Raw genomic sequence first — 23,347 nt, forward strand, 5'->3', positions numbered from 1 at the left:
TCTAAGTGCAGTGCTTAGACTAACTATTGGGGGCACGCTAGGTGCACAAAAAACGTCAAAATCAGCAATACAAAGCATCGCTCACTGGTCTCGTCCACTCTGTTTCTTAGTGATTTGAATAGGTGTCGTAACGAAACAGTTAAAGCATAATCAGTTAAACACCTTGGTGTAGTTGGTTGTTACATCGACTATTAACGGCACCCTGAATGTACACTGGCCGTCTTACAACAGAATTGATTGATTGTAGGGTTTAACGTGCCGACACAACGCAGGCGATGAGGCACACCGTAGTGGAGGGCTCCAGATTAATTTTGACCCCCTGGGGATCTTTATTGTGCGCCAAAATCTCGTACACATGGGCATGTTTGCTTTCCTCCTCCATATGAAAAGCGGCCGCCACGGCTAGGAATCGAACCCGCAACCTCGTGTTCAGCAGCACAATGCCTCAGCCACTGAGCCACCGCGGCGTGTCTGTCTTACAACAGCCTGTTGTGCACTGCAACCGATGGCTGCAGTTACAAGCATCACCCCATCGCACAAAAAATCTAACTTCGCTGCATTGGGTCTGGAATGCGGTGGTACCCCACTATTCAAAAGCTGTACACCAGCAATGAACAGCAGGTGTCATTACACAAGAAATGCAGTCCAAACAATGGCGCGCAACAATAAAACAGCAGAAATGCTTTATTGTATATTTGTCCAAAAAGTGTAACACAGACAAGGCCAAACTTGGTGGCTGTAAAAATTCGGCAGCAGTGCGAGACCTCAATCTCCCCCTGGAGTATTTTAAACCGGCTGCTTCCAACGGCAAGCAGTGCCCAGATGTCCTGGTAAGGCCACGCAGTCCTAACCTAACATCTAATAGAGATTGTTCTCTCATCAACAGCTCCACAACCAGATTCCCGCACCCAACCACAATCACAGTTTCCGAGTCAGCGAAACCTTCAGTCGCAATACATCTTGTAGAGAAGCTAACATTGCAGAGTGGCTGAGTAGCAGGGTTTTGATTCAGGTACATTGCACGGGCTCAAACACCCACTTCACTAATGAAATATTTTTAAAAAATGAAGCTTTCAGTGAGTACACGAGGGGATTGGGTATGAGAGCACCTGCCACGACTAGATGACCATGACTAGATGACTACGACTTCCTGGGCTACAGAGATCAATTGCGACAGCTTTTATGCAGAGCCTTACAGGCACCACTGTGTGGTCAGTTGACTTTGTTTAAAAAGCTGCCAATGAAGGAGGGGACTAGAAGGCGACAGGAATATAAAAAGAAAGATGGGGGAAGAAAATGACGATACAGCCACCAGCCAGGTCAAAATGCCTACATTAAAAAAACAGTGTTGTGGGGAGGTACGCAGGAACTATGAACTCGTTGAAGGTAAATGTACTAAAAGAAACGCCTAAAATTTAGAAGAGCACGAGAAGTTTGTTCGTTGCCAAAGGACGACTGCAACCCTGGCTAGAACGGTCCTAGGACGACTTCACTGACCAGCATCTGAAAAAGGAGCAGAACAATTGCAATGTAGCTGCAGCAGCAAAGTTGTCATGGAAATCAGAGCTGCGAAACTCCCCACGCATCAAAAAGTGGTCCATGGTTGTTGGCCCCCCATGTTCTGGCAACAAGCAGGGGGGCAATCATGCCAACTAGCCTGCCATCTGAACACAGAAAGCTGAAGTAGCACAGTAAAAAGAAACTTGGTTATAAGAGACGAACTTTTTGCTGGGCTAGTTGGTGAAGTGCAACACGGATAGACGAGATAGCACCTGTCTCTTCTACTCTGTTCCTTCGTCCGTGTTTTTTGTTGCACTTCAAATCATTATTAAGAGACATTTGAATGAAAATGGTTTGGTTGGCTTTCCTATGTTTGCCATGTTTTATAGCACAGCTGCATACAAGAGACCTTGGTTACAAAGGCTCCTTAACACGTTCACTGTGTCGTGGGTCACCGGTGGGGGGGAGTGTATAGGAATTTCCTAGTCAGCACAGCCAAGCAACGCGTGGCGCCATCTAGGGGCATGTTTGAAGCTATGTCCACGTACATGTGGGCCTCAATTTAATCACTCAGAACCGCTCGGTCTCATAGCGTAGTAGTTCCGCTCCTGCGAAGCAAACATTCTATCCCAGGTTCAAATCCCGTAACAGCTTTTTTTTTTCCATTTTCAAAGGTTTGTCATATTTGAATATTAACATTTGTTATCACACACATAATCTATTTACGACCCCTTTATGCATTATAAATGAAATTTTGGGTATTTTCGTTACCTTTACGTCACTTTCAGCTACTGCTTGTACATTTTTGCGGGTTTCCCCCTTTTAGGTGGTTTCGGCTATTTCTGCTGAATATTTTTTTGACACCGTGGTTTATTTATTTGTTCGGGGGGTTTTGTATGCTTTAGGTACGTTTATGCTGCGATATAACCCCCATAAGCAATCTCAGATGACGGCTGGCTGTACTGCCTAGGAAACGCATATATGCGGTCACAGCCTGTGCTCCCCCTATGCAGCTGCAAAGTTCCGCGCATTTATCTGCTTGCGGCTGCGATAACTTTATGACACTTGAACGCAGAGGTATCATTTTTGTTGCATGAGGATACACACGCCCAGAAGAATACTTGTCTGATGTTAAAGGCTATGACCCACCGGTGAACGCTCGAGAGCTCTCTATCTTGTGCTGCCGTCTGAAGTTTGAAATTGCAACTAATATATACATTGTCTATTGCATTGGACGTGAGGTGGCACGACAGCTTTGCATCTTTCAAATAAATGCGCCAAACACCCGCTGCAACGTTGGCAGCGCCATCTCGCTGGAGGGAAAAAAAAAAAAAAAGGCATAGCCACGTCTTACCGGTGGGTCACAATGCACCTGGGGGATATACCCAATGGCCCACTGGTGGGTCACTCCGCACCTAAAACCAGACAAAAAAGACACACGCACAAAAAAAAAAAATATGTTGCAGTGGACGTGTTAAGGGGGGGACATGGCTCTAAAAACAATTGCCTTTAAAGATTAAGTAAACGGTGTAAAACTTGTCAGTCCTACTGCTTTCCCCGCACCGATTTTAAAATGGCATTTTTCCGGTTGGTCAATTAGTTACCAAACAATTTGAGATAATTAGACATTTTTGGAGGAGAGGAACAACAGATAAAACAGTGTTGGTCACAGAACAGTAATCTTTATATTTCACAATGCTATGAATCTGCTGAGCGCAATAAGAAAATCTGTTTTTTGATGCCCCGTTTGGAACTAATTTTACAGCTCATTAAACTTTGGTGTTCGAAATGGGCATTCGAAATGGTTCCTTGCTACTGGTGCCACCAGTTTAATGAGCTGTAAAATTTAGTTCTAAGTGATGTATCAAAAAACTGCTTCTCTTATTGCACTCACCAGGGTTCATAGTATTGTACAATATAAAGATCACAGTTTTATGACCAACACTGTTTTGTCTATTGTTCCTCCAAAAATGGCTAATTATCTCCAATACCTTGGTAAGTAATTGACACTACTGAAAAAATAATGCCATATTTGAAATCAGTGAGGGGAAAGCAGCAAGGCTCACAAGTTTTACACAGTTTACTTAGCGATTAAAAGGAAGCTGTTTTAAGAAACGAGGACATAAAAAAGAAACTCGGCAACACAAGCAAACACCGAATTTTTTGCAATTTGAAAATCGAGCTTCATTCAGTAGGTGGTGTTAAAAATAAATGCTGAACAAAGCTCAGTCTCAGTTTCAACAGGGCAGAGGTGCTCGTACAGCTCAGATTCTGAAGCACAGTGTCGTAACTGGTGAATATATTAAACGAAAATACATTATTAAGAGAAATATATTAATTAAGAGAATATATTAAGAGAAAATACAACTTTGTTTAACTTTAAAGAGTTAGGCTTCAGTACCTCGTTCAGCTCCATTCCAGCCACGAAAGACGTTTTTTAACCGATATAAACGCAAGAAATACTTAAGAACTTTCAAATTTCGCGCCACAGTGACGTGCTATCGGCGCGAATGACGTCATATGGGCCAGCACTAAAAACATAATTTTCAGTGGTTAGGTGCGCGTCAGCATTCGAGTGGCCCCACTACAATCGTCCAGTCATGTGTCCTGGTGATTGATTAGTTCGGCCGCTGTCAATCGGCCAAACAAAATTCTGTGACGTCATAGAAAAGTTGCCGGAAACTGGCTAGCGAGTTGCCACTCCTCCACGCGTTTTCTTTAATATCTCCGTAATTTTTTGGAAGTTTGCGATGAAATCGGCATCATTTTTATCGGGACAAAGCAGCCTTTCTAATAAACCAAACTTGTATTTTGTCTTCATGGCGGCTTTAAAGAACACGGTGGAAATGCACAATGTCATGCCTGGGACCACGGGTGCAAGCAAGGCCTCCAGGGCCCCCTTGAAGTTGTCTATGGCGTGGCGCAGTGAGAGGCGGAACCCCCGCGTGGTCGGCAGTAGGGGGAAGCCCGGAAGGAGGCCCCTGTCCCCTGGAAGGAAAGAAGCAAGACAGTGGGCCGCTCTGTGGTACCAACATCGCCTTGAAATAGCTTCGCTGCACATTCACAACAGGCTTCAGCCGGAGCTTCGAACGTTTTCGGAATAATTAATACCTGGTCGACTGCTGCCATCACTTGCGGTGGTCAGATCCAGGAAGCCTTCCCGACGGCTGATGAACCTGTGGATTGGAACGATTCGAGTGCGAGTGAAGTTTAAGTGGTGCTCGGTACGTCTCGCAAGGGACATCACAGCCGCTAATCAAGTTTCTCGGCCTCCCAAAGACAGAGTCGAAGAAGCTAGTATTCACAGAGAAATTTAAGACATTTCCGAACGTCTGAAGCATCTGCCGCAAATTTTGACCTCGGGCATGAAGAGTTTCTCATTCTTAAAGGTCAGCTACACCTGCTGCAAATTTTGCCCTTTGGCACGAGACGAGGCTTATCCTTGTAGGTCAGCTACGCAGCTCTTTCACCGACTTCCCTACCATCAAATGTGCTGTTATTGTGCATTGAACACATTTTACCACAAGCTCGCGCAGTCCGAGCATTCCCTAGGGTTAGGGTGCAACTTTTTGTGCATCCAAACCTTCCCTACTCGCTTACTCATCCACTGCCCAACATGCTCGCTCAACTACTCGCTACACTGGTCGCAAACTGCACGAAGCCAATCTAGGGAGACGAGCGCAGCTTCACCTCTCTCCGTACTCCTTGAAGTGGCGCTTGACCTCTTCCTTGAAGACTTCGGGTGGCGTCTTCAGCATGCGCACCATTGCCTGCAAAAAGAAAATTACGTACCACATGCGTGTGCGCACTTACAGCCTGTTTCCCGTTATTTGGAGCAGAAACAAAAATCAGATAACGAAATCCTGATAAACAAAAACAAAAAAAGTGATCAAATAACTAATCCCCCCTTTGCCACCAAATTTTCTCATCTTCAGCCCTTCACCGGTGCTTCGTTCGAGCTTCCTAAAATGTCCCGTACGCATGAATCCACGCACACACACACATGTACAGCAGAGTTTCAGCAGCTGCAAAAGCTCGAAAAGCATTAGTGGGCAAAACAGGCCCACCAGGGAGAAGACCCGCATTCAACCACAAGAGCAGTGCTGCAGGATTGTGGCTTGCTAGCCGCACACACACCGCAGCACAAACTCAACACATTGCCGGCAATTTGCACAATCAGTGAGCACAGCACGATCACCCCCCAAGCACTCTTAGCACGTCCGTGGTATCTGCACACCACTACAGTAAAACCCCGTTACAAGAGACACTCAAGGGACCCAAAAAACGTGTCTCTTGTAACCAAGGTCTCTTGTAAGCAGTGTTGCTAACATGGGGAACATAGGAAAACCGACCAAACAGTCTTCATTCAAATGCCTCTTATAACCAAGTGTCTATTGTAACAAGGTTTTACTGCAGCAGGAACCAAATTAGAGAGCATTCTGGTGGCGAGTACCCCACTCACCTGCACGATCAGGATGACGGCCAGCTCGTTGTACTGGCGGCTCTTGGCCGCACCAGATGCGGTGCCCTTCTCTCGTTCAAAGCCCGGCTCCAAGAAGTACGGCTCGGACACCAGGATCAGGCCTGCACGAGGTACCGTTACTTTTGATCACCACTGCACAGAGTGGTTGGACGAAGTGAAGGAGAAGAGAAGCACTAGGGAATGGTCAACGAGTACACAACTGCTCCCACTCACCCTGGATGGAGACCAGCAGCTGCAAGAGGTTCGAAACCCCAGGTGACCACGTCTCCACCTTCTGGAAGGACAAAGAAGACGCCACGGCTGTCAATCCATCCACCATTCACGCACGCCAAGCCAAAGCCAAACCAAGCGAGAACTGCACGCGCAGGCTTGTGCAAACTCCATTTCTGGCTGCCGGCTCAACGATTGGTCTACGCAGCTAGCAGACATTGGCCTCTTCGAGGATTCCGGTATTTACCGCTAAAGCAACAGATCAAACTTGCAAAGATGCAGACAGTGATGCGGCACTCTAAGCTGGCAGCCACTTACAAGAAAAAAAGTTGACACTGCGTTTGACTGGCCAGCATTTCAAAAAGTTCAGCGCAGCCCTTTCCTGCAGCACGCAATGTGATCAGGAAGACATTTCAAAAATCGATCGATTGATCATGAGGTTTACCGTATGGGCACCGGATTAATATGGACCACCTCGGGATCATTACCATGTGCCCAAATCTCAAACACACGGGCGTTTTGACTTTTCGCCTCCATCAGAAAAGCGGCCGCCGCAGCCGGGAATCCGACCCACGTCCCTGGGCTCAGCAGCGCAATGCCTTACCCACCGTGGCGGGTGACATCCCCAGAATCCAGATTTGTTGCCAAGGGGCACGCACCAGGCGTGCGAGAAAATGGCCACGCACGGCCTCACAGAATACAAAATGAAATGTTTTGCAACACACAGCCAATGCCTCACCTGCTGTCCAGGCCAGGTTCCCAGCAGGCTGAGGCACACCTTGCCGTCCTCGTAGAGGTTTGGATTGAGCCGCTCCTTGCTGAAGGACATGTAGTGGCAGAGCGGGGGCGAGTGCGGGTAGTCGGGCGGCAGCTTCACTTCAAAGAGGAACAGCGCGTCCTCGTAGGGCGTGTGGTGGGGCCCGCGAATCATCACCGAGTAGACGTCCTGCAACGTTTTTGATCACAAAACTCTTTACTGGCCCACTTAAACGCAAAAATGTTTGCCTGCCTCTTTTAATGTTGCTAACTTTCGCCGGAAAAAAAAAAATGTTTTCTACATGCAGTGCCATTTATTGTAGTGTTTTCTTAGAGAGAAATCAACATAACAATTTTACTGAAAGTGAATGAGAGCTTGGTTATCGCTCTGTATGTGCTTCACTGAATAGTAACCGCTATTGCCGACCGCGGCAGCAGCATTTCGTTGTCTTGCTCCTCCCTTAGGTCCCCCTCCATCTCAGGCAGCGCACTCGCCTGCGTTTCTCTGCTCGCGTGTCTTTGCGCAGCTTGGCAACACATGTTGGTCGTCTTAGTTCGTGGCAACAAAATTCCCACAAAACTGAATTTTTGGGCTTTCCCGGCAGTTTCGCTATTGCAGGGTTCGACTGTATACGTGAAACTTTTCCAAACCACTTAATCTAGAAACAGAATTCCCACTTGCCAGCATTGTTGAGCAAAAAGACAACCGCAGACATATTTGGGGCAAAATGTCAATACGTAACTGATACCGGCAGTGTTAATTAAAAGTACATGTCCGCTTGATTTTTGCAATAGCAACAAAGAAGAAAATGCACACTGAAAACAATATTACAACCACAAATTACAAAAAGCACTCATGCACAAGCCTCCAGCTTGTGGCTTGAATGTTGAGTTAAACAGTAACTAAAGGTCCTAACAAATGCTGCCCCAGCAGTGTGAACACGGGAAAAATGGATTAACTTGAGCAAGCCTGCACTGCGTCTACCGCAGGAGGAGCAAAACGAGATGTGCTGTAGTTTGACGTTGCAAGCTTTGCAACGTGACGTCATTCCATCACGTGGTCTTTCTTCCCCGAGTTGTCGCTATAAAAAGGCCAGGCTTTCACAATAAATCGTTCAGTCACACGGTGATCTATCTGCGTACTGTCGCTATCGTCCGGCCACCCTTCATGGCCGGACGATAACCGACAATGGCCAGGCGTAGGCAGAATAGCAGGACGGGAAGAGCGTGAGAGGGGGACAGGAAGTAGAGGCATTTACATGCAGCGGCAGCAAAGCCTATCGTTTATCAACATCTGCAGGAAGCGAGCAGATATGCGGCCAATTTTCTTCTTCTTATCGATGTTGCCCACATCCCCAACCGTAGTGCACCGAGCAGCCACTCAGGTCACACAGAGATCAACACCCAACAGACGCACCGCCTTCAACTCACCATCCGATCCTCGTAGGCCTTGACGTGGATTCCATCGGGCAGGGACGTCATCAAAAGCTTCACCTGCACACGTGCAAAAGGCGCGAGTGAGCAGGGCAGAGCTCCTCGAGGAAACATCGTTTCACCACCTCTCTCTTGACGGCCCTCGCAAAGTCCTTCGGGTTGGCTGGCTCGAGAAGCGAGAGCTTGAACCTGTGGCCGTTGGGAATCGTTTCCACCATTGTGAACACCCCTGGAGTGCCTGCAAAAAAACAACCACGGAGTGGTTGATTCCGTTTCACACAATGCCCCCACTTTCCCATTGTTGCAGACACCAACAGTGGCGATGCCCACTTTCTACACAAAAGCTGTCTTGTGCTAGGTTCTGACCAAAATTGCGCGTGCCTATCGGGGTTGCATCGACAAAGAATTACGCACGCTCTCTCTCCGCAGCTAGTGAAAAATGCTCCGTGGCCCCCTCATTTTGGTATCACACCAAAGAATCATACTAAAGCGATCGCTGAGGCAACTCTACCATTACCCCAAGTTGCATTTACTTGTCACAGTTAGTTCACGGTGAAATTACAAACGTTACAGAATTCTCATCTGCTGTCAACAGATGGCGATCCACGGAGGGAGCATGGTTACAAAAAACGGCTGCAACTTTCTTAAAAACTATTACAAAGCAAAATTATACGGAAAATAATTTAGAATTAGTCAGGGGTAGAACAGGGTCCATGGGTTTGGGAGCAGTCCCAGGAGCAGGCAAAAGTGCCTTTTGTAGCAGGCTTGGAGCAGCCATAGAGGCATTTTTTGAGCAGGTTTGGAGAAGCTAGAAATGTCTTTTTGAGCACGTGCAACACCATTTCACAGCATTATGGTGCCTCCCTGATCTCCCTACAGGCCGCTGTGTGAGTCCCCCGCCAAGTACCTTGTACCTGTCTACTATCTCACGCGTTCCACCATGCACTAGAACCTACTCTGGACCAGAAACGCAGTTGTACTATATCTGGAGGTTTACAAAATGCGGAGTTATCTATTTACCTTCAGCCCCAGCGAGCGCACCGCGTTATCACCGTTCGAAGGTCAAAAGTCACGCGCAGAGTCGAAAGAGATCAGGTAACAGGCCTTGCTTCGTGTCAGGTAAACGACAGTGTTTATGCGAACCCGCAGCGGAATTCTGTAAAACAAGGTGTTTGTTTGCATTTTTTCCACCGAACAGCGGTTGCAGTGCATGCGAAGCTGAACATAGCTTCGTCTTTGCCGCTCACAGGCTTGTGAGAGTGAACGAACTTACGCCGCAGACTACATAACTAGAGCGTGTCAGAAAGCACGAATAATGGTGGACTATCCTCCACTGAACAAAGATAACCCCAAAGTTGAACGGAATTGTACAGAAGTTTATTTGTTCTTTCCTGAATACAGAAAAAATGGAGGGAAGGCAAAAGGCCACCAGCTTTCCCTCTGTTTCATGGGGAGTTTATTTCAAGTTTCGAATTTCGCCCGTGAACTTTTCAAGTTCACGGGCGAAAATGAGTAGTTACCTCAAAACAAAAGCACACCAAATTAACAAGCGAGGGCGAAGCGTCCAAGACCCTGTTTGTTCCATGCATGCAGCAACGGAAAGTTGCAGGCAGCAGTGCTAGGATGGCCAAAAATAGACGACTAAATTGATGTTCACCTACAACCAACTACAACCGTTCATGTGAATATTCTTCTATCTGTTTGCGATGAGACACAAAAACCTTTTCCTTTCGTTCATTTTCCATTAATTGTGGCAAGGCAGCGAACACCGGTAAATACAACCGTGCCAATGCAACACACAGAAATTCAAACAGGTGGCGCGTAGTGCCTGCGGCCTTACGGCTAAGCCAAAGCCAAGTTCTATCGCCGCTCATAGCCTTGATGAAACCGACAACACGAAGTTTCAACGAAGTTTTTTGGTGCTGGGCATCATGGCGGTCGTATCTCGCGGCTCTTGATTGATTGTAGGGTTTAACGCGCCGAAGCAACGCAGGCGATGAGGCGCGCCGTAGTGGAGGGCTCCGGATTAATTTTGACCACCTGGGGATCTTTAACGTGCGCCGAAATCTCGTACACACGGGCGTTTTTGCTTTTCGCCTCCATCAGAAAAGCGGCCGCCGCGGCCGTATCTCGCGGCTCAATTCAGGCGCTGCGGCGTAGGGCGGCGCTGATAAACGCGTTTGGCGCAACAGGGGCACTTCGGCACAGGATGGCGCAGGTATACACGTTTGGCACTCAATGGCGCAAATGGCGCAGCTGTTCCACACCTGATTAATTCTAAGGAAGGTATGTGTATGTCTCTTTATTCGATCAATACAACAAGTCACCATACGCAGTTCAATAGAGTTATACCACCAATACAGCTTCGCTGATCTTCCATTCTCACAGTTGCGGAAGGGCTCTAGAGTTCTTTGTTTATTTGACTGTCTCGAACTCGTTCTAGCAACAGAGGGAAAGGCTGAATGGTTTTATACTACTTACCCTGGCCCAGTTCTTTGCCCTGAGGGTCTTCTTTCGCTTTCTCGTCGCTTGCAGCCTTCTCAGCAGCGTCCTTTGCGCCGTCACCCTCTGCCTCCGTCTCCACGGCACCCACATCCTTCGCCTTAGTCTCCCCCTTGGTGTCGCCACCTTCCTCAACCTCCTCCTCATACTGAACGGCCACGTCGGAGGTGCGCTTGAACAGTGCCTTCACAGCAGAGAAACAGGAAAGTGCTTCGCAGTTAGCCAAGGAAATTCGCTTCCCTCATTGGGCAACAAAGACACCAACTTCCCTCTCTCCTCACAACAAACCTCGGCATGCAAACATGCAAACCAGGGATGCCTCTTGTTTTGCAACCCTCAGGCTTGCGAGTGCGGGAACAAAGTTCAACATTTACTCATCATTTGGACAAACTAATAAAGGCACCCACGAGTAACCGATCCCCGGTAAGAACAATCATTGCACACTCTAGAAATCTTTAAGCCAAATGAAAAAGCACTAAAGCAAGGCATTGCACATGCAAGAAACAGTAGAATCTTGTTGATACGTTTTTCACAGGAACCGGGAAATAAAACGTATTATGCGAAAATCGTGTCATCCGAAGAGGTTAAAGGAGCCATGAAGAGAAAATACAAGTTTGTGTTATTCTAAAGATTTCTTATTTTATAGTGCCCCCAGCCCTTGTCCGAATGCAAACGATCCTTTATTCACAAGGAAATTAATTAATTGAAGTTAAAATTTTGATTTTCCCACTAAATCGTGCGTTTTCGTGGTCTGCAATGATATCACAGGAACTGACCGCTCTGCTATGGTGCCTAGAAAGATATTTCTAGGGACCATAGCTCTGCAGCAGATTGGGAGTCCTTGTTTGCCGTTGGTAAACCTAGATGGCGCCATCATACCGTAGCAAGCCGTTTTCTGCCTTTGGCACAAATCAGGTTTCTTTTTCCGTGGCCTTTCGTTTGTTTTTGACCGTATTTAAACCTGGCTTGTTTCTGTTCACAGAGAAAATAATCGTCTCTTGAAACACAGTTCTCACTTGACAAATACGGTCACGTAAGACACCGTCGCTCGCATCAATCGGCCAGTGTCATCTGCAACAACCTCAAAGCCCCGCAGTGCTGTGCATCTAAACGAACCATAGTGCGCGCAGTACCAACAGCAGCACGCATCGGTACTTCTATGTTTACGTGTGCTTTCGTAACTTCCAATGTTTGTCCCACCATTCTTACTGATATAAAAAGAATATACCCTAAATTTAAGCGCAAACTGCATGTTCGGCAAGCTTATAAGTTCTGCCTAATTTGCGTTTGCTTTTGCCACCCTCCACCAATCCCAGAGCTGTCCCATGTGACATCATAGGTTGTGTTGCGGGAAATGAGCTAGTGGGTCGCATGGCCATTCCCTCTTTTCCTAATTATGTAGCTTATTTGAGCGAATTTAACGTTAATAGTGGTGTCAGTATGATTCTAACGAGGCAATCTTTTGAATGAACCAAACTTGTGTTTTCTCTTCATGGCTCCTTTAAAACAACTAGGAAAATATGCATGCTCCGTCAGCAACTCACTTTTATTGAGCAACATTCAAGAAGCTGATCAATTTGTGCTGCGCTTTTTTTTTTTTCAATGTCCAGGAGCGAGTTCTTCTGACACAAAAAAAGACGCTGCCGGTATTTTTCGCTTCGCCAGACACTGTTTTATACGAAAATCCGTGTCATGCCTGAAATCGGTGAAGCCAGCAGCCAGCACTTGGAAGCCTTCAATGTCCAAGAAGAGCATGATGTCAGCTTTTTCCCGTCGGACTGACCCGTCGACATTCACAGCTGACGCTCCAACTTCCTTCAACCATGCAAGCACAACGTCTTCCATTTACCGATACTTCGCATCTCGCGTACGTTTTCCACCGGGGCCGAACACCTACAGCTCCTTTTGTTGAAGTTCCTCTTACTGACCGACAATAGTGTTGAGCATTGACACTGGCAAAAAACCGAGCTCAAGTGCCAAGTCCAACAATTCGGGTTCTCCTCGAATTTGCCTTACAATTTCTTTCACGTGGAGCACATTGCGTTTCCTCGACATTGTCGCTAACCTGGCAGCACCATCACGCACGGCAACAGGGCAACCAGAGGGAGAACAAGAAAATAGCCTCAAAACTGCAGCAATGAGGCCTTTAGAAAGTGAACAAAGAACAGTGTGGGAAGCACTGAGCATAGTTATAAGTTGGGAAGAAAGTTGCTGCCTGCTGAGAGCTTTGCTCACGTTGGGCACCTTCCTTCATACGCTTCGTTAGATGGTGCAGTGCATCGCCTGACGTGTCAATCGTTGTTGGAAGAAGTGCTGGGCCTGGCAGCGAGGTTTTCGCCGCAAAACCGGCACTGCCACGGCCTCAGCGGCTCTGCAACTTGCAGATCGTGGCTTGTTGGAACGCGGTTCGAGCTGGTACGACAAAGAATAAACGTAAGATATCTAGAAATGTCAGTCACGATCCACTGTTGCGATTATATTAGCCAATGTTCGGCAGAAATGTGACCGTATGAAACGCACGGAAATGCATTCTTTCTAAGGGACGTTGGCCGGAAATGAAAAGAAAAACTTATCAGGCCAAAAAAACTTATAGATCGTATCGACGAGATTCCACTGTAAGGGATTTACGCACAATATAAAGCTTGCAAACCATAAAACGAACCCACTACGTCCAGTCTCTATCTTCAGAGGGGAAACACTTTCAGAGGGGAAGCACCAGCAATGATGAGTCACAGGGGCAGGGGAGGAAGGGTTAGCCCAACTGAGGCCATTGCTTCTAATATTGTTTACATGGGCAAACAGCATCGTCTAAGCCTGCACCTACACTCAAGTAACCATGTCACGCAACCACCTGGCCGCTCCTAGATCTGATGTGGACCCGAAAAACAGGCAGACTCGACCCTCGCCTCAAAACACACTGCGAGCATTACGACACGCTATTTTGGAGGCCCCCGAATGGGCGCCACTCACCTCGTAGTCCTTGCGAGAGCCTTCGAGCCTCTGTGTGAGGAGCCCGGCGAGCAGCTGGCACAGCTCCTGCAGTTCCAGGAACTTCCACTCGAGCTCACGACGACTACGGGCATCCCCTTGCGGAGCCGCCTCCTCTGTTCCTTTTCCTTCCTGCACCTGTCCGTCGGCAATCGTTCACGTTCGCTCAATAACATTAACTAATGAAACAAAGCTTGCTTTTAAAATCACGAAACATTAAACTAGGTATCTTTGCTTATGCACCCACAGTCTGTCTTGAGCGCTTGTGGAATATCGTGGGGTTCTATGGGGTCACCTAGCCAGTACTCCGGCGTAGGCCTCCACGCTAGCTCCCGGCATGTCAACCACGCGGGCTCCTGAGCCTACGGCAGCCCAGCGAGGTTCGCCGATATGAGAACACAGTAGGCAGTAGTGCCAAAGCACGGCCGTTTATTTGGAGAATCCCAAAGCATGTGAGCACAAGGCTCGACGGTGTTCACTAATCACGCCGTCCGGGTCGTGACCGCGAACGGGAGGCAGGCACTCACGGCGCGCGACAAACAGTCTGCATCTGAGATGCATGTCACCTGTAGTGCTATGCTGTTCTGCTGATCTCCCCCGAAGACTCTCTCCGTCTCCCGCGTGCACACATTCGCGCTGCCCGCACGCCCATACTCCGGACGGACTGGTCGTGCCATCGACGAGCCAGCAGAGCGCCGGACCAGTTTCAGCGCGACGCGTCTCCCCCGAAGTGCGCGCCTGCTCGGGATCGCGGGCCGCGGTTCTCCACAATTCCCACACGCTAGAGTATACTATCTGAACTTTCGGCCAACAGATGACAGGCGGGGGCCAACTGCGGACCGGTTTCCGATCAACGGGGCCTATCAGGAGGCTTGCAACTTGTTCATAACGAGTAACTCTGCTCAGAAGCGGGCATCAAGACATGCACTGCACCCCGATACCCGAAGACGAAGTCATCAAAACAGCTACAGAGGTATGCCTAGCATTGAATAAATGGGAACTGGCCAAACGTTAAGAGTAGCGGCTTGGTGCATGACAGTGCACCTTAACACCACACACTGCAACTTGTACATCACTCTTTGAAAAGACAGGACCAACGTGACTGGTTACATTAAAACGTCGTTGTAAGAAACACTTGGTTACTACAAGACATTTGAGTGAAAGCAGTTTGGTTGGTTTTCCAAAGTTTGCCACGTTGCATACAAGAGACCTTGGCTACAAGAGACGTTTCCCAGGTCCCTTCAGTGTCGCTTGTAACAAGGTTTTATTGTATCAGCGATCTCTACCCAACCTGCGTGCACATGGGAGAACTGATCCCGGATATAATTGGGGGCATATTACAAGACTCCCTTGATGCATGTCAAATATTGAGGAAAAATTGCTGCAAGCATTGCGTATTCACTTTCCATGTTCACATTTACAAGTGTCGCCGATGCCGCTTTTTTCATTGCTATAACCCGCCACTGTGTGTGTGTGTGTGTTTAGGAAATGAGGGGCTCGTTGAGGAAATACAAGAAGATAGGTCGGCAGTCTACAACGCCAAAGGAGGCATAGGGGTATGGCTAGGCTCTTCTTTTACTACGATTAGTGAAGTTAACATTTTTAAATTTACGTAAGAAAGAAGGAAGGAAAAATATGTGCCCAGAGTGGGAACCGAATCCATGCCTTTCGATTTGATCTCGAATGCCTTACCAATTTGGCTACCTGGGCGACTGTGCCTTCCTTCACTTCCTGGGGCATTTATATTTACTAGAACTGTATCTGATGCTTGAGGGTGGTAGCCAGCACTATATTATATATCAATTAATATATATAATCAACTAACATATCTTAGTTGAACCTCGTTAATCCGAACTGGTTCATTGGTCTCAGCAAAGTGACATGTATTTGAATGGGGGAAAACTCCCGAACCTGAAACATGTGCCACAGTGTCGCAGACTACTTTTCGTGGAATTCGAAGCCGAAGGCCAAAGTTTAATGCGTCACTAGCCTCCGCAGCTCCCCAAACCTGTTACTGCGTGCCTGCTCTGCGGACACTGAAGCGGCTGGCATAAACGAGGACGCGGCACAGGCCTTCTTTCTGGGAGACCCCCCGATCTCCAGCAATCGCTGTGGGGGCCCCACCACCGCTGTCTTCTGGACTTCCTCCAGGAAACGGGTGCCAACTTGTACCTTTAGGACATTATGCCAAAGGGCATACTATCGCAATTTAAACGAAAATAATAAACCACCACACGACCTTTGCACTATGGATCGTAGTCTGGAAGTGCACGCCTGCTCCTTTGGGTTTGCATCTTGAACTGACCATTGCGTATGCCGTACTTTCGCAGCACGTAACCACTAAAAGTGCATTCCGAAGGACATGCAATACCATCTATTTTATCGCGCATGCATTTCTAATACTGGTAGCATGGGCTGTACCGCCAATCAAAGAGACTACGACCAATTCAAAATTTTCTATCCCCTCAGAGTTCGAATTACCGAGGTTTGACTGTACATATGTACACACCAACACACCTACACACACACACACACACACACACACACATGCACACACGTACGCACGCACGCACGCAAAGAAAAACAAAGCTTTGAACAAGGTAGCGGCCTCAGAGTATTGCCAACATTTCAGCAGAAAGACTAGTCTTTGTTAAGACTGACGAAGGCGAGTCTTCGTGCCGAAACATTGGCAACACTCTGAGGCTGCTACCTTGTTCAAAGTCTTCTTTTTCTCATATTTCCCCGTCATCTCCAAAGTTTCACTGCTCTATGTGTCATTAAGGGTAACAGAGTGGATCCCCAGAGAAGGCAAGCATGCCAGGGGGCGGCAGAAAGTTAGATGGGCGAATGAGATCAAGAAGTTTGCGGGGATAAATTGGACGCAGTTAGCACAGGACCGGCATAATTGCCCGGAAGTGGGGGGTACACAAGCTGATGATGCTGATGATACGTTATTTAACACAGAAATGTGGAGGGGAGGAGAGCGAGGGTAGGAGGAAGAGGGAAGAAAACGGGGAAGACAACGAGTTACCGCTTTCTGCTTTTCCTCCACTGGTGGCGGGTGGTCCATCAGGTAGTCCAAGAGGAGCTTTCGGAGCCGCGCGGACAGGCGCCGAGGCACGGGCCGGCTCCGAACCTGGATGCACTGGACCAGCACATTCAGTATGCGCTGGTGCAGGTAGGGCACGTGCGCGACAAACTCCAGCCGCCTGCACAGCCCCACCACCAGAGGGAGAGGAGAGGAGAGGAGAGGAGAGGAGAGGAGAGGAGAGGAGAGAGAGAGAGAGAGAGAGAGAGAGAGAGAGAGAGAGAGAGAGAGAGAGAGAGAGAGAGAGAGAGAGAGAGAGAGAGAGAGAGAGAGAGAGAGAGGTCACCGTCAGACTCCTCCGCATCAACCTCCGGTCTGCGGACTACCCCGTATGCACAGAACTGGCAAACTTTCTCGGAAGTAGACAACCACCGAGAGAAAAGGATGAGCGAGTAACGCTTCTTGAGCAGAGACCATCTAAGTCCACAAATAAAAGGCTACAGATTTCTAACGTTAAAGCACTGAAGCAGAAAAGCTGCCGTATGGCGCCTGTAGCAGCGAAACGGCTCCTAAAATGGTCACCGGCGCTAAGAGAATAAAACGATTGAGTTCAAAAAGAAATTACGTAAACTTGGGTCTGGATGGGTATTCCACCCAGGGCCTCTGGAAGGCAAAACGAAGATGCATCCCTAACACCATTTTGTATTCGCAGCTGTAGCCGACTAAAAGTGCACTTGGCGAATGCATTGTGGCCTTCGATTTATTCGGGAAACATTGACAACCGGTACACGCAGCTCGACGTACAACTAATTTTGAAGTTGCTTGGCACATTGTTGGGGCTGACGTAAAGGTAACCTCGCGTTAAAGCGGAACTGGCTACCGACGACGACAAATGCCACAAGAAGCTCGCAGCTGTTTCACCAATTCTCATTTGGATACAACGTCAACACATCCACTCACAGGACCCAGCCACAACAAACACATACTTCAGAGCGAGACTCAAGAACACGACCCGTACTGCAAAAAAACAGAGCCCTCAGCAGCATCCATTGGACATCAAAGCCCTTACTTTCACAACTTCTGCGTAATGAGTAGGTGACTTTGAATTTTTTTTTTCTTCTAAATCATCGCCATGACCCCTTCAACTTAGTAGCACAGGCGATAAAAAAACGAAGCCACGCCGCATTTGTGAACCTGGCCGCAGCTCCCCCGAAAGGTAAAACGGAGACCGTTACGTTGTTCATAAAATGACACGTCCTCCGTGCCCGCTTACCTGTAGAAGTAGAACAGGTCCACCAGCCTGCGAAGGGAGGCGCAGGTGTGACGGTTGACGTCCTTGGCGATGTTGTGCTCGAGGCTGGCCACGCTGAACTCGAGGTACTTGATCTGCATCAGCACGTCCTCCTTGGGATCCTGCGGCGACTCGGGCGCCGTGGGCGCCTCACCGAACGGAGATAGCTCCTCCGGGATGGCCTCAAGCGGTGCTGAAGCGGCATTGTTGAACACCTCGACCTCAATGGACATGGAGAGGGAAGGACCGAGGGGAACGCTGGCCGTCTCGGGGTAGGACGGCGGGACCATCACGCCGGCATTGACGCTGCCCCCGGGCCTGCATGCGGGCAAGAGGTGGGGAGTAAGGCACTCCACAAGAATTTTTGAAGCGAAGCTTATCACTCGAAACACAAGCCCAGGAAATGCCTCCTGCAGGGGTGAGACAGGCCAAACAGATTCGGGAGCAGAATAACCTTGATTTGGAGCAGTTCACGACATTGATTACGTTATCTTGGGAGCTTGAAAAATCAACTTTGAAGCAACTTTGGGGGGGGGAGAAGTACCCTTTTGATGAATCAGTTCGGGATACGGTCGAACCCCGTTGATATGTTCCCGGCTTATACGATTTCCTGGTTGCTACGCTCTCAATTGTGAACACTAAAAATGCCCCAAGTATGTTTGTTCCTGGATAATACACTTAGCCCCTCGAGTTTTTTTTTTTTTTTTTTTTTTAACATATCAATGAGGTTCTACTGTGCACATAACACTGAACTAACCTTTGAGAAAGTGCTCTTAACAGAGCATCACAAGGTACGAACTGCACTACCTCCCTGCCAACTTGTCAAATTGTATTGAGTAGGGATGGGCGAATATAGATTTTGAGGTTCGAAGCGAATTCGAAGCGAATAGTGATTTGGTCGAATAATTTCGAATCGAATAGTTCGAATAGTGCACATTGCAAATCACAAAGACAAATGAGCAACTTGTGACCTGACTAATGTACACATTTTTTTCTAATAATTAGAACTCACGTAGGCACAGCATTGTGTAAAACTATTACCAGTTGAACATTTATTGCAAAATCTTACACACAGCTTTCCTTTTCTGTATTCACAAGTTTTCATGAATAAATGCCTGTTGCGCCACATGCTCTAGGTGCAGCAGTTTCCGCAGGCTGCTCATTCACAAGTTTAAGCGCCGCCTAGAAACTCGCAGAGTTAAGCGCCGCCTAGAAGCTCCGTTAAAAAAAGAAGTATTGTAGCCACTAGTATCCTCGGCCGTAGCCAAGCAAAGCGCAAGTGGCTGGCCGCCATTTTGAATAGGCTCGCTTAGTGCGGCGTACTGCCGCGCTGTGCGAGCCTATTCAAAATGGCGGCATGCCTATTCAAAATGGCGGCCTGTACAAGTCTGCTGGCTTGGTGCCGCGATGTTCGGAGCGGTGTCGTTTCAGTGCCGCCTTTTTTTTTTTAACCTAAAGTGTGCTGGCGGCCGAGAGCTTCGTCGAACCTCTAGGCAAGGCAGCAACTCGGCAGTGCCGGCACTGATAATAGAAATGTCCGCGTCGGGTCTTGAGCCAAGCCTGGGGTAACTCTCGGAAAGCTTGACCGAAAAGCTTGGCTTTCAGCTGCCTATTCGGGAGCATCGAATAATTCGAAAATATTGAATACCTGCATTCGGATCGAAGCGAATAACGAATAGAGAGCTATTCGATCGAATATTCGACAATACCGAATATTCGCCCATCCCTAGTATTGAGGCTATACCGTAAAAATTCAAATTGAAAAATGCAGCAATCGTAAGGTGTTTTTCTGTACCGTTTGAATGCTGAAATTATTATTTTTGCAATCCCTGTCTGCACTGCACGAACAGGAGTAGGGCCACGGCAAAGGTTGCACAAAGCGAGGCGGAGGTCGTCGCACCATTTCAATCCCCGAGGCGCACGATCACCTCGATCGTAATTTGGGTACCTTTGCTACGTTAAGCTAACCACGCTTTTGGGGTTAGATTTCACATCACATACATCAATTATTATTACTCGCTTAACCAGTCCCATCAGGCGGGCATGCCTGAGCATGCCGCGGTGCCGCAGCGCGTGCCGCAACTGCGTGTCGATTCTTCGATTCCCAAGGCTCGCGAGGTTTCAGTCGAACACAGCAGTAATTGAACATTTTATAACATTGCAATGAACCCAAGGATTCACTCCATGAACCCCAATTGTAGACACACGCACTGCATTTGACACTCAGGCACAAGCCAACGCGAAGTCATAGGCACCACGTTTTCAACAACCTTTGTTTTTCAAGCCGTGCAAGTTGCCATAAGCTGGCACTGTTCAGAACCACAAGAGATAAAATGACTAACGGGAATTCAACCGACCGCATAACCTAAACCGGGGAAAAGGCTGACAAAGAGCACCAAGTGCTTGAACTTAACAGCAGCCGCTTCGCCCGGTGGCCATGCTTTTCGTTGCCACAGTGACACCCAATCAGGAAGGCCGTTTCAGCAATGCAGCTGGAGAGTAAATCATGCTTTAGAAGCTATCATTTGCTTCATTTCAGTCTTTCTTTTTTCTGCTTGCGCATTTGAGTGGGCGACGACAGCAGCAGTGCCCGCAAGGCAGACGAGGGCTGAGCAGACCTAGCGACACTAAAATGATAACCCAGCCCTCGCAAAAAACAGCAGCACTTGGGCTGCTTGGAGAACCATGTTCTCAATTGTGCCTCTCTCCCCACTGAAACTGATACGAGCATCAAAACCATCACTTTCCGGGCAGTTTTGGAGCAGTTTGGTGCAAATTTCCCAGGCTTCACACTTTCGGAGCAGCCTGGCGCAGGAAAACAGCACTGTATCAAAACTGCGCAATATGCGCAGCTGTCTCACCCTTGCTCGTGGCATCCCCATGACCTTGATCCTTGTTCAAGGTCAAGCAACTGCTTTGTACAGTTTTGTGGCGCCAACGGAAAGAGGGAGAGAAACATTTATCAAGTTATGCAGATTAGCGGTGCATGGCGGCTTCCAGTTGAGGTCTGGCGGCGACGGTGGCAGCCCCAGTGACTGGAAGTGATTGTACGTCCAGGTCCAAGCTGCCTAGCGTACCCTCCCAACGCTCATCATGGAAGGGATCTTGTGGGCACGCCCACAAAAATCTGTGCACAAGTGTGACTGGGAAGCCACACAAGAGGCAATTTGGTGAGGGGTAGACGCAGTGAAGTACTACCCGGCAAATGAGGGTACTGGTTTGCAGGAGACGCCAGAGGCATTCTGAGGGAATAACGGCGGTGGGCGAGATGGTGAAGACTAGTGTGCACCAGGAAGCAAATGAGCTCCATTAATTTTTTGAAGTTTTCAATGACACCGGTACCATTATTATCGGGAAAAAGCAGTCTTATTGAATGAACGAAACTCGCACGTTGCCTTCGTGGCCCCCTTTAAAGGTAGCTTGCACACGGGGCTCTGTCTATAATATATGGTATACTATGGTACTACTGCTCATAGCAGGTATTTCTGCATCTCTCAAGACTACCATCATGAGCTGTCTACAACTATACATTCCACTACGGCAGCCGAACTTCAGATACTGTGCTGCGAGTTCCCCCAAAGAGACAACAAAAGCCGAGCAGACCAAACCCCCTGAGGTACGCACGGGACATTGACGATGACAACTTGCGAGGGGTGGGAGAAGAGGTCCGTGCCGACATCGTCGTCCGCCTCCTCGTTGGCCTTGAGCCAGAGGTGCTCGTACCGGCCCACGTGGTACAGCTCCTGCGGGTAGCAGAGGGACACCCAGCCCGCCGCCCAGCGAACCTCCACGCCACCTGCCTCGGGGTACAGGTCCACCACCTGGCCCACCATCCACTCGGGGCCGTCCTGCACAGCGCCGCACACAGGGGCCACGGGCCCCCAAAGTGACTCTGGTGGCACTGCGGTCGAAGAAACTGGGCAACAACAGCGACACTCCGTTCCCAGAAAGGCACAGCACAAGCGCAGTTGATGACGATTAGAGGCACTCCATTTGTATCGGGGTGCCAGTTGGGAACCACCGCTTTGCCTGTTTTGTTCGAGTTACTCATTCTACTGTTAACAAATTTTAGTGACCTCTGCACCTTCCTAATTCGCTTCCAATTTTTAAGTGCAGAGCACTTTAGGGGCCTGGTTTGGAGTAGCTCATCCACGGTCACCTTATCTTGCCACTGTAGTCACGCAGTCCAGCGCACCCAAACACAATCTCATGTCGTCACGCACCCAAACAGAGGCTTCAAAAAGATGCCCGCTTGTCCCTAGTTTCAGACTTCCGGACAAAAGTTGGGAAGATACTTGAACAAGAGGTTCATATATGCAGAACCGTTCGAAACTCCAGGAACCGCTTGCATTAGTCATATATGTCCCCATTATTTAGCGAAAAGAAAACTGCGGGTACATTTGAGGCAAAATATGTGCACGTAACCGGCAATACTTGCACTCGCTTAATTAATTAGGGATGCTCGTTTGATTGATTTCTGCAATAGTAAGCAAAGAAAAGTGACCGCAGAAGAAAAAAATCGACGCATTCAAAATGGTGCGGAAAGGCCTCCAGCACGTGCGAGACGGAAGCAAGCACAAAAAGAACAGAGCTCCCACTCGTGCCGTTCCAGGCAGAACAAGGAACAAAGAGAAAAGGACGCGAGCTGTTCCAGGGGAAGGCACGCAAACACTTCAAAGGCGGGAAATTTGAATTGCATTGAACAAACCCTCTGTTAAGTTCATCAAGAGTATGAGGGGAAGAGTGTGATAGGTGGCAGCAGTGAGTGGATAACGGCACCACAGCCAATTATGGCAAATCACTGCTCCGCACTTCTGACAGCTTTGATGTTGAGTGGAACGGCTTCAAATTTTGTCCCTGCAAGCACCTTTAACCATCCCTCTCTCATTTTCCCCCCTTCCTGCAGTCTAACTGTACAGTTTTTTTCTTTGTTTTTGAAATACGAATTCCTGTTTGAAAGGATTTCCACTGCAAAGAAAATTCACTCTTCAGTAATTCAATACCATATAGTAAACGCACCTGCGAACAATTTAAACGTATACCAATACATGGTGCATGAGATGAGGATATACTATTGCATCCCTTCTTCCTCATTAACGATGTGTGTACTGTCTCATCTAGAACTGTTCCTTTTTTGTGAATTTCGAGTAACCCT

General features: G+C 48.2%; 1 protein-coding gene across 1 annotated transcript in view; it reads right to left on the minus strand.

Annotated features, from left to right (window-relative positions):
- Positions 1-659: 659 nt before the first annotated feature.
- Positions 660-23,347, minus strand: part of LOC144138461 ((E3-independent) E2 ubiquitin-conjugating enzyme UBE2O-like) — a 73,136-nt gene continuing 50,448 nt past the window's right edge. Inside the window, exons 13-27 of the mRNA XM_077670745.1 lie at positions 21,817-22,040; positions 18,175-18,510; positions 16,905-17,082; positions 13,856-14,011; positions 10,865-11,069; positions 8,509-8,621; positions 8,381-8,443; positions 6,933-7,139; positions 6,197-6,257; positions 5,963-6,084; positions 5,191-5,270; positions 4,612-4,676; positions 4,363-4,488; positions 2,855-2,915; positions 660-1,503 (exon numbers count right to left, since the gene is read on the minus strand). Coding sequence (XP_077526871.1) covers positions 2,905-2,915; positions 4,363-4,488; positions 4,612-4,676; positions 5,191-5,270; positions 5,963-6,084; positions 6,197-6,257; positions 6,933-7,139; positions 8,381-8,443; positions 8,509-8,621; positions 10,865-11,069; positions 13,856-14,011; positions 16,905-17,082; positions 18,175-18,510; positions 21,817-22,040 — 1,947 coding nt within the window. The 3' untranslated portion in view covers positions 660-1,503; positions 2,855-2,904. The remainder of the gene's footprint in view (positions 1,504-2,854; positions 2,916-4,362; positions 4,489-4,611; positions 4,677-5,190; positions 5,271-5,962; positions 6,085-6,196; positions 6,258-6,932; positions 7,140-8,380; positions 8,444-8,508; positions 8,622-10,864; positions 11,070-13,855; positions 14,012-16,904; positions 17,083-18,174; positions 18,511-21,816; positions 22,041-23,347) is intronic.

This window comes from Haemaphysalis longicornis, unplaced genomic scaffold (assembly GCF_048455015.1).
Source record: "Haemaphysalis longicornis isolate Haplotype H1 unplaced genomic scaffold, Haemaphysalis longicornis Haplotype H1 scaffold_5, whole genome shotgun sequence".
In the NCBI taxonomy this organism is placed as follows: Eukaryota; Metazoa; Arthropoda; class Arachnida; order Ixodida; family Ixodidae; genus Haemaphysalis; species Haemaphysalis longicornis.